Source organism: Nomia melanderi, chromosome 1 (assembly GCF_051020985.1).
Source record: "Nomia melanderi isolate GNS246 chromosome 1, iyNomMela1, whole genome shotgun sequence".
In the NCBI taxonomy this organism is placed as follows: domain Eukaryota; kingdom Metazoa; phylum Arthropoda; class Insecta; order Hymenoptera; family Halictidae; genus Nomia; species Nomia melanderi.
Genome location: NC_134999.1, coordinates 21,767,959 through 21,780,635, shown reverse-complemented (window position 1 = coordinate 21,780,635; position 12,677 = coordinate 21,767,959). Strand labels below are relative to the sequence as shown.

At 28.1% G+C, this 12,677-nt stretch overlaps 1 protein-coding gene across 1 annotated transcript; it reads left to right on the top strand.

Moving 5' to 3' along the window:
* Positions 1 to 7,734: 7,734 nt before the first annotated feature.
* Positions 7,735 to 9,560, top strand: sau (Golgi phosphoprotein 3 homolog sauron). Its single transcript, XM_031976442.2, has 4 exons — positions 7,735 to 8,415; positions 8,520 to 8,766; positions 8,829 to 9,004; positions 9,230 to 9,560. The coding sequence occupies exons 1-4, from the start codon at positions 8,170 to 8,172 to the stop codon at positions 9,476 to 9,478; spliced, it is 918 nt and encodes a 305-aa protein (XP_031832302.1). The 5' UTR covers positions 7,735 to 8,169; the 3' UTR covers positions 9,479 to 9,560.
* The last annotated feature ends 3,117 nt before the right edge of the window (positions 9,561 to 12,677 follow it).

Sequence of the window (12,677 nt, the reverse complement as noted above, 5' to 3'; positions counted from 1 at the left end):
CTACCGGCCATCTTGACCGATTCGATAGTTTTAGTGTTAATCATCGTAATAATATTACTCGTATATGTGTATTCACGTATTAAACAGCAAATTATTTGAAACAGAACGATCGTGAAAAGCTTTCTCATAACTATTATGAAAATTTATAAAACAATTAAACATTATACAGTAAGAAGCATAACTGAACCAATGACCACAAGTTCTGTGTAAATCATTATTCATTGCTAGGAGTATATAAGAATAACAAGAAATCAACATTATAATTATTTTTATCGTAGTTAGAGGTAACTCAAGAAATTTTTTTCATTGATTAATTCCTCGTTTAGCAACGGCAAGGGAAATAGATTGAATCGGTTTTGCACCGATCGGGAAAAGAAATGTTTACGTAGAATGTTTACATCTAGCATTTTGGTATATTTACGAAATATTATTCTACGTCTTAACACTCAGTTCTTCGCAATCAGTGGAACGGAAAAGTACGCGAGTGAAGTAAGAACAAATATGAAATCAATCGCTCGAAACTGTTTGAAAACGTCATTTCTCTTTCGAGTAACGGCTTGTCGACGCGTAAGACAGCGGAAAATTGCAGTGTCAGTCAATCGACAATGCAGAGAACAAGAAAATACTGCAAAAATACATTCAATGTTGGAGGAAGACCAAAAAGTTATCACCGCAGGGTGAACGAAGGATTATACGGTTTGTCGCGTCTGGCTGCAAAATTATTGACCAGTTAAGTGTATTTGACGACTACAATATAGAAATGTTTTCATATAATTGTCGTTTCATTGAGTGAACTATAGCAATTCGATTTGGTCGTTCATGGCATTCAACGTGTTAAGGACGCAAGAAGGCGCTTTTCAGATATTCCTCGTATCGTAAAACCTTCTCGGGTTAATCTCAGCAGCATTAGACATCAGCTGCGTGACAGTACACGCGGAAGAGTTATTAACGTCGGATAACCGCGGTTTCCGCCGTGTACCGTGATTCGAAGAAACATGGGCCCGATAAAACGGCTGACGCATCGCGGCGTCTCAAAAACCGTCGAGAACGCGGTTCTAAATCTACGTTGGATTATAATTTATTATTTTTCTGGGGAAACGTGTAGGCTGCTCGTTCGGAGATTAGAGATTTGTGAATTTATCGTGTTTCAACATGTTGACTGCCACGGTGTTACCGATGATCGGAGCTTCTAAATTGTTTGAGAACAATTAGAGTAAGAAAATTCATGTGAAATAAAGATATATTACTAAAAATCTTCATTTCATATGAATTTTCTTACTGTAATCGTTCTCAAATAATTTAATCACTTATATTACTAAATAAGTGAGTAAATAATAATACGAGTAGTTCGATGCCGAATTGTTAATAATTATTTGTAACCCCATTTGCCTTTGTTATGAATTTTATTACACGAAATAGAGTGATGAGAATTTTTCACTGAATTTGTAATATTATTATAAGTTTAGTAGATTTAATTAAGTATGAATGAAATATGTGTTTATTAATTACTTATTTATTATTCTTAGCAATTAGAATAATTCATTTCTTATTTAATGATTATAAATTAAAGGAAAGTCAAGCTACTTTAGTTTCTTTCATTAAATTTTGTATTAAATTCATTTCTCTTTATTTATAATAAGTGTATTATAAATTTATTCATCCTTTTTAAATAATAAATTGATTTATTTAAATTAATATTTATTCATATTCTTAATTATAAATATGACAAATGTATGTTCTGTCTTTAACCCGACATCATATCCGATAAATTGGATTTGAATCGGATATTCTTCTGTTATCAATTATTATTTAATCTTCCCATTCATGGAAACTGCGCATTTCTATGGGTGTCATATTTTTTAAGTCTCTTAAGCGTGAAGAGACACGATAAAGCACGATGATTCCATTTACAGTGTCATTTCTTTATGTTAGAAATTATATACGATAAACGTATATAAACGTATTAAATTATATATAATAAATAAAGAAGTGTCGTTATTTATTAACCCCAACAGTTTTGAATAAAAACGCTGACTTCGTCGCAAAATTCGCTGTGCGTCGTCGGGTGTCGCGCAACCCGCCATCTTGTCGCACGGCACAGGCGCCAGAGCCTTAGCGAGCGTGACCAACCGAACTTTCGACGCCAATAAGACAACCTATCTAGCCCCGCCCTGCGCCCTATGTCAACCGAAACTCCGTATAAAAGGTCTTAGCTAGTCTTGAACTAGGTTTTGAATAAAAACGCCTACTTCGTTAGAAGACTCGTTGATTCCACGGAACCTCCTATAATTGTGATAGAATCCTACAGGAAAAGCGAAGCATACATCGTATGTTCTCGAACCTACTGAGATTCTTTTGCGATCTGAACCTTTAACTTTAGTGTTAACGACAATATATTGTTAGCAACAATTTGTGATAGAGGATTACAGGGTGTACGCATTAGCGAGCATCAGTAAATAAATTATTTACACATTCTCGATAGCCAGGTGACTGAATATAAATGTTTAGAATAATATCAAGGTTTTTTTTAGTAACATACTGGCGCTTGCAAATTATTTAATTTTGTGGCTGGATATTAGTTATTTATATATAGAATCGTTGAAACTGCTATATTTGTACTTCGTACTATGCGATATATATAAAACTACGAGCAAACGATGATTTTTCTTATGCTACGGAACAAAAAGATAGCACGCTCTTTATTTTCTAATATGTTGTATTATAAATTGTAAGAAATATATATTGTATTTTATCAATTACTTCGGGCAGATCTGTATGTATAACCTGCTAAATATCGTCCACACTCGCTTTAACAAAATTCTGCGAACGCAAATGTAAATATTATAGTTTACAAGTGGGACAAAATGATAGCACATTTGAGGAGAAACTTAACATATAAACAAATTTGTAAATAATATTTACTATTTAATATTTTGTGAGACCTTCTTTACATTTAATGATAGCAATTATCCTTCTCGGTAAAGATTTATATGATTTTTGAATACTTTTTTGTCTTAATTTCTCTCATTCCACTTGAATACATCGTCACTCAAATTTGTAATATCTATATTTGTAATATCTATACTTCTAATATTTTTATTTGAAGTATTTATTTTTGAAGTATTTATATTTGTAATATCTATATTTGTAATAGTTATGTTTGTAATATTTATATTTCTAATATCTATATTTCTAATATCCATATTTGTAATATCTACATTTCTAACACTTATATTTCTAATAATTATATTTCAATTATGTATTAATATTTATTATTATACATTATTTTTCTGAGGAAATCGTGTAAACTGCTCGTTCACAGATTAGAGATTTTCTTTCTGTGAACTTATTGTCTTTTAAGTTCTTTTTCGGAAGTTTCTTTTTATTAATTTAACGGTAATCCAAGATAAATTAGAAAATTTCAAAGAAAAATTCGAGAAACTTTCGAAATTTGACACGATTATAGCGCCAAGTTAAGGCAGGCCGAATCAACCACGCGGCATTTCGGTCGTGTTAAATTCATTCATTAATTTTTAATTCAATGAATTTAACGAGAGAAAAAAGAACTCTTGAGAACGAGGTGTTCGAGGAGTCGGAAGGAATTTTGTATACAGCGGCATAGCTGATTGAACGTAACAAGATTTTATATGCGACAATTCGTTTGTCGAAACTTTAAATGCATTTTTCTCGAAAAAAAGAAATGTAATTGAATAAAGTTACTATATCATCACATAATTAAAAAATAAATGTAATTAAATAAAATTATCATTGTATAATTATATAATTGAAAAAGAAATGTAGTTAAATAAGTTATCATTATATAATTAAAAAATAAATTTAATTAAATAAAGTCACTATTATATAATCATATAATTAAGATAGAAATGTAATTAAATAAAATTATTATTATACAATTATTTTCATTCATATATTAATTTACATATATTTTATAATACAATAATTCTCCCTTTTCATTTTTGCTAACGTAAGAATAAATGGTACAAAAGATGTTCCTTTTGTCACAATAGTCAACGTGTTAAATAAAAAACACAGCCATACAATATAATTACAATTATATTTATATATTCATAACCAAATTGACAATTGCACTTATAACCTAACAAACCACTGACACAAAGGTTGCCACGTCCGATTCCAACCTAAAAAGATCGTGCTCCGACGTCATTCAATTATTCAGCAAACGCGAAAGCGAGGTTAGCTTCTTCGTTGAATACCGACGAGTCAATTGACTTGAATGTCCATTGTGCTGATAATAAGTTAGCGGAAGAATTGGAGCAAATAACGAGCGGTACGCGCCACGCAATTACCTTTGTAACATAGATAGCAGTCTGCATTGTACATTCGTGATCAAGTAATTCAAGTACATTTCTTAGAAATTTTTATGTTTACCGTTCCAAAAATGTCCCAATCGAGTTTCAAGCTGATACACTTGTTATCTTCAACGACAAACATGTTAATTTTGAAGTCACATCAGTATAGGTTAAATTGATTTAATTTTTTATCGCGAAATGACGAGTGACATTAAATAATTGATTAACTGAAAAATATATTAAAGGATGTATTAAATTATTTAATTGTGTTGCGTTGTTGTTACTGGACGTTTTATTAATGCTGAATTAGATAGAATTAAATTAGACGTTAATGTTAACCCTCTATAGGTCAAATTGATTTATTCAATATTTTATTGTAAAATGACGAGTGACATTGAATAATTAATCGACTTAAGCTTTTTTACAGAGGCGTTCACGTTCGACGTCATTGTAATTTTGAGATTACAAAATATATTCGTTTTAATAAAATTATTAAAATCATCGAATACATTGTTAATTTGTGTTCGTATGTTGATATTTATTAATTTCATACTGCATCAATTTTGTTACAATCACGAAATAAAATTTCGCCCATAGAGAGTTAACCTCTTGTTTTATAATAACCTGTCAAACTTGTGGTAAAGATTTTAAATATAATTTAATAAACATAATTATTGCGCAATTTTTGTAAATTTAAAACCACTAAACGTGGTTATATCGATCATGGCTGAGAAAGAAATTATAGAGCAGGGATTTAACAGAACACGAGATGTTATCTCTTTACACTCTGGAGGTAACTCTCAGTTACCACGTGGCTCGACACAGTAAAATTATAAAGTTTGATGTTTAACACATTCCGCGCCACGAAAACTTCGATTACACTTTACTCGTGAACTGTATTGACTTTTTAAATAAAATAATAAGTTATATTCAGATTTTTAGTAATTTTTATATATTTTAATATTGCTTCTTTGTTTTCACTGCATGTAACATATACCATTATCCGTGGCCACGTATATTAAAAATATTTTCTTACAAAAATTGTGGGCGTTGGCACGTGTTAATATTGAACCTTGTGTAATGCGTCACTATGTGAAATCTCATGGTAAATTACTTTTGCCCCTTGCTTTATCTAATTAGTTACATTAGTGCGACAAACATCGTCTAAATTTTATAGAAAAAAGTGTTAACTATTTATAGCAAAAAACTTTGAGTGTTCCCTTTAAGTTTGCAGCAACTCGTAGTTATTTCGAGTCTCTAAACTAGGATAACACTCCAACTTTATTTGTACACTACATTATCATCCGTCGTATTTGCAGAATCTCTTAGCCATTGACGGAGTCTCGTGAACAAATTATTTTTTCGTTGCCACGTATGTTGTAAATTGTCATGTGACACATACTTATTTAAGGAAGAATTTTCATCGTGCTTTAAATACACTCGAACGGAGTCGATGATAAAAATATTTACTCTCTTTTGAAAATATTAATTTTTATATTTGTATTTCATATTATTTTATATTTTATATTATTAACTAATAGGAATTTTTGTACTTGTATTTTATATTATTTTATATTATTTTATATTTTATATTTTATATTTTATATTTTATATTTTATATTTTATATTTTATATTTTATATTTTATATTTTATATTTTATATTTTATATTTTATATTTTATATTTTATATTTTATATTTTATATTTTATATTTTATATTTTATATTTTATATTTTATATTTTATATTTTATATTTTATATTTTATATTTTATATTTTATATTTTATATTTTATATTTTATATTTTATATTTTATATTTTATATTTTATATTTTATATTTTATATTTTATATTTTATATTTTATATTTTATATTTTATATTTTATATTTTATATTTTATATTTTATATTTTATATTTTATATTTTATATTTTATATTTTATATTTTATATTTTATATTTTATATTTTATATTTTATATTTTATATTTTATATTTTATATTTTATATTTTATATTTTATATTTTATATTTTATATTTTATATTTTATATTTTATATTTTATATTTTATATTTTATATTTTATATTTTATATTTTATATTTTATATTTTATATTTTATATTTTATATTTTATATTTTATATTTTATATTTTATATTTTATATTTTATATTTTATATTTTATATTTTATATTTTATATTTTATATTTTATATTTTATATTTTATATTTTATATTTTATATTTTATATTTTATATTTTATATTTTATATTTTATATTTTATATTTTATATTTTATATTTTATATTTTATATTTTATATTTTATATTTTATATTTTATATTTTATATTTTATATTTTATATTTTATATTTTATATTTTATATTTTATATTTTATATTTTATATTTTATATTTTATATTTTATATTTTATATTTTATATTTTATATTTTATATTTTATATTTTATATTTTATATTTTATATTTTATATTTTATATTTTATATTTTATATTTTATATTTTATATTTTATATTTTATATTTTATATTTTATATTTTATATTTTATATTTTATATTTTATATTTTATATTTTATATTTTATATTTTATATTTTATATTTTATATTTTATATTTTATATTTTATATTTTATATTTTACATTTTATATTATTATAACTAATATTATTAACTAATATCAATTTTTGTAATGGTATATTATATTATTAACTAAAAGTACAAAAATTAATATTTTAAAAAGAAAGTAAATATTTTTATTAATTACCGACTCTGTTCGAGTGTATTTAAAGCACAGTGGAAATTTTCTCTTGATCCGAAGATAAACTAACATATATTTTATATTATTAACTAAATGTCAGCCAACCTTCAAATATACACGTTCGTTTTAAATTCTGTATACCCAGCAAGACTAACCTATAATTTAATTCCCTTCAAGCAATACCGTTTTCACAAGTAACTTAACAAAATGTATATTCTAATTTACAAAATAAAATTTTCACAAATAAATTCAAACTCAAAGCATCGTGATTAATTAATTTCATTAAAAAGCACAGAGCAAAGGTTTTAACACTGGATTCACGAAACGAGCCAATTCGACTCGAATTTTATAAACATTATTTAGCAAATAATCGATTTCGATTGATTTTCACTTACACGATTATAATTCCTAATAACACATTTTTAAACAATTGATTTCCTAGATCTAAACGGACGAACATCAATGTTTCCAAGAACCATAGAACGAACTGCACAAATAAATATCCATAAATCTAATATTAAACAAGATCACCTTTCAAACGTCACTGGAATCCCGCGCAAACTGCGGCGCGGCAATCACGAGAACGACTTACCGACGGAGCAACGATAAATCCCGTCTCCGTGTGACGCAAGCTTTCTAAACACTCGTAAAACACGGCGATTCGTTTTCCAGGCTCGATGACCGTCGAGAGCACCTCGATTGAGCTTCGATAGGTTTCTTTTCGAAAACATTAGCGCCGAGGTAAATGTGTCGCCAAAACAACGAACTAAGTCGGGAACGGTAGTGTCACGCACCGCGCATCCGGATTTTTTCTTGATTCCATGTAGCACGAGGGCAACAAAAGTGAATAATACTTGTGAAATCAAGTAACACGTCTGTAGGGACTTGGCCATCTTGGAAAGATATGTTGTATCGGTCAAAACGTCAACAGTATAGTGTGTACTGCTCGATACATGCCGCCAGCTTGTTTTAACTGCGGTCGACTGCACGCCTAATCAACGGGAGTGAAGGCGACACGGTGGCGTATTTGACACGCGGAAGTAATCGCAGAGGAAGCAGAGCTTCGTGCAATAATGAAACGCACTGACGGTTTGGTACAACGACGACGTGTGGTTAACAGTAGTAGCGGCAGCAGTCTTGGCCAGGACGGTTCGAACGATATCGGGCACAACGACAAATCGTCTGGCCATGGCGCGGACACGGATGGTTCTACACAAAAGGATCTTAATTCGAATCCAACGATCGACGACGATTCCGATAAAGAGACACGGTTGACACTGATGGAGGAAGTTTTGTTGCTTGGCCTGAAGGACAAGGAGGTTTGTTGACATTAGTCTGTTACGTTGAATTATTGTTACAACGAGCTTGTGAAATGGGTAACGATGGCTCATACTCAAGTCCTGAGGTGTACGCTCTTTTGTAGGGTTACACTTCGTTTTGGAACGATTGCATAAGTTCTGGGTTACGCGGTTGTATCTTGGCGGAGCTTGGATTTCGTGGTCGAGTGGAATTAGAAAAGGCCGGTATGCGTAAGAAGGGATTGTTGGTGAGGAAATTGCTGTTGAGGAATGACGCGCCTACAGGTGATGTTTTGTTGGACGAGGCACTTAAACATTTAAAAGAAACCGATCCGCCGGAGACTGTTCCTAGTTGGATCGAATATCTTAGCGGTTGGTATATATTTGATTGAGAATGTCTGTTTCAGTTTTAATGTTGTTGTGAATTCGTTTAGGGGAAACATGGAACCCGCTTAAGTTAAGATATCAACTGAAAAATGTTAGAGAAAGATTAGCTAAGAATCTTGTAGAAAAAGGGGTATTAACAACGGAGAAACAAAATTTCTTACTCTTTGATATGACAACCCATCCTCTTACTGATAACCTTGCCAAAAGTCGTCTTGTAAAAAAGGTATAGTACTCATGTGTTAATTATGATACAAATTATAATGAACACGTCATGTTTCGCCTTTATTCTTTCTACTTTAATTAGTAAGCTTAATATCTTATCTTGTGTGTATGTGTGGGTGTTCTATGATTAGATTATGTTCCGTGAGTTTTAAGGTTTTAGTTGTATTGTTACGTATTTTATATCATCGCTTGAGTCACGTCATATGATAATTTTTATGTTTCACAGATTCAGGAAGCTGTGTTAAGTCGTTGGGTTAATGATGCAGGCCGCATGGACAGGCGGACATTAGCTTTAGTAATTCTAGCTCATGCAGCTGATGTACTAGAAAATGCATTTGCACCACTTTCCGATGATGATTATGAAATAGCGATGCGACGAGTACGGACATTACTAGATCTCGATTTCGAAGCAGAAGCTGCTAAACCTAATGCCAATCCAGTCCTATGGGCTGTATTCGCTGCATTCACTAAGTAACAGATCTTTTACAAACTATAAGTGTATAAAGTAAACATTGGGTACTAGAGTAAATACTTGGGACTATAAATTTTTGCATGAATTTTAGTTGCAATTTGAAACGTAATATCAACAATCATCGTTAATGATCATACGATTCAGACCAAATACCTTGAACCCGACTGTATGAAGCAGATTTAGAGTATTAGTCATTTCCATTATTGTTATTTAATACATTTGATAGCTAAAATATGAATGTTCATATTTAAATATTACAAAAGTAACAAAATTTAAAGCGTGAATGAGTATGTTGTGCGTGGGGTAGTGCCATGTCAGTTAAGAAATGAAAGATTGCACTGTGCTGAGTTCTGTTTCATATCTTCTCAGTATCTATCGTGTCTGCACATGGACTGCGAATAAGTTTATAGACACAGTATTTATGTGGCGAACATATAATGTCAAACTAAGTGCCACATTCCTGCTAGCTGTCTGAACGTTGAGGCGATGAAAGTAATTCTTTGCACTGTTGTGACAATGATGATGAATTTTTACTATTTCTTTAGATGTCCCCTTTGTACCAAACTGGATTACGATAGGTTTACTTCTAAAACTACTTTTTATGAAAACATATTACATCTTAGCTTCACTAGGTGGCAGTATAGTACTCAAATGTTAAGAATGCAATTTATAAACATCGTTTTCGTTACCCATTTAAATCTTTCTTGATTTACGGTCAAGATCAATAACCAAATATATCGTGAGAATATTTTCATACAGTAAACGAATATCAGGAACCAGACACGTTTTCTTTATTTTTTTTTTTTTTAAATATTGTTTAATAGAAAAATTACTATTTGCGACACGCAGATACGTTTTCTTTTATTAATTTATCATGTACATTATGAATATTGTATGATGTGTATGTAAGTAGAACAAATGCAAACCGGGGATTTGATTATTATAAATAGAGAATCACTCTATGAGGACAAAACAGGCATCGTTATACACGGACTTGGATTTTTCAAGAATAAGCATTGTTTCTTTTTCATATATTGGACAAATGTAAGTAAATGTCACTAACATATATCACTTTCATATGAAAAATGTTCAAGTATATGTATAGAGTGATTAAAACTATTTAATATTGTTTTCAGTCTTTACAGTTGCGGGAAATCATAGAACCTTTTACAAATATGCTTCTTTAATCTTCTAATGGAATTCAATTTGTAAAAATTTAATATATAATTTTCAGCGTAACAACATACATTCGAAGCAAAATTATTACTATTATTTGTTTGACTACTTATCGATTCAACAATTTATATATGTCATGATTATGAAACGTTTATAATATTATTTTAGATTTATTTATGTAACAGTGGCATTTCTGAGTATTTAATTCATAAATTATATTTGTGATATATATCCTCTCGTCTTCATGGTAGAAGGTTTACTTTTGGTTTTTAAGCTGATTTGTAGAGTAATTATATTGTGAATTTTATAGAATCTTTTCCCATTTCAATTACTTATTATTCTTATGTTCGTACAATTTATAATGTTTAAATTGCAAACTGTGAAAAAATTCTATACATATTTCATATGTTTATTGATAAATAAAATAGCTGAAAATTCTATATTTTTAGAAATAGAGATTTTATTGTTAATTTAATTAACCTATTAGCCTAGTACTTCTTAATTTGAAATAATCTTAAATATCTTTATGTGATTTCATATCTTTTGGGTCACCTTGTATTTGTTAAATAGAATTTGGATGTCCACTAACATGAAGATATTTTATGTAATGTACTATTCATAATGTTGAGGGAATCCTTACATAAGTTTGTATAGTATATAAAATTATTTCTTGTTTTTAAGTAACTGTGTATCAGGAAATGATAAATTTATTTTTGTCTATATATAATTTAAAAATAAACAAAGATAAAGATATAGGAATCTTAAAGTCCCTTATTATTGCTGCCTTAGTATCATAGAAATAATATTATACATACATCTAAAGTAATATAAAACCATAAGAGATTTAGAAAATATGAGTTATTGTTATATTTCTTGTATTATGACAAGTAGTTAATAAACACAATAATTTTATACTTGCACATTATTGGAAAAGTTTGCTTATAAACAGAAAAACACTATGAAGTTGTTCTATGAAACAGCTTGCTGGACAAGCATATTTGAGGAGTATTCTATTAGTATTTTTAGCATTTATTACAATAATATTATGAACAATAGATAATGCTTCCATGGATAGAAATTTATTTCATACAAGAAAACTATATATTGATTTAGATAATTTCCGAGATTCTAAGAGCTCTACTGCCACTTGGTAAGATTTCACGAAATTCTCTTCAGTTTTGAAGAAGGTGCTAAGTATAAATTAGATTATGTATCACAGATACAAAAAAAATATATCGCAAAATAGCCAATACTTTAATTTTGTGTTTTATTTGTCAATATGTCTCTAAAGGTATATATATATATTATGTATATATATATATCTCGTATATTGAAATAAAAAAATCAAAATTTGTAAAGTTTTAAAAGTACAATACATGATGGTTATTTTGATCATTTTATAAACGTGTAAGAATTCAATATAATGTGGAGACGTAAGCAAGTATTTAATAAGAACTCATTTCAAATATTTGTTGAAGAAATTTTATTAAGTTATTATATCTATGTAATATCATAGATACATTAATATTCGATAAAAATAAATTCTTTTTTTAAATAAATTATATATGTTTAATATTTTTATCTTCTTTTTTGTTATATACCTACATCATTGATGGTTTAAAATATTAAAAAATATATAATACCTTAATGTATATTTTAGAAAAGTAAAATAAATTAGGACCACTAAAAGATATAAATTTCCCGTTTTTATAATAATCTATTGATTTTGGTAGATGAATATGAAAAAAACTGGTTTACATAAATAATACTAAAAAATGATTATAATTATTTTGTTTAATACACATAATCAGTTACTATAATCAACAAACAATTTTTGTAGATTTTTACAAGTTGAATGCAACTCTTTAAGAGCTTAAACAATTAAGAATTGTTTAAATATATTACAACATTTAGAATATTATAGAAGTATGTATCATGGCATTTAAAAAGGTCTATAGAATTATTTATGCGCTTGTAATCTTTATAATCAACATACAAATAATGATTAAAGTTTAAAATATAATCT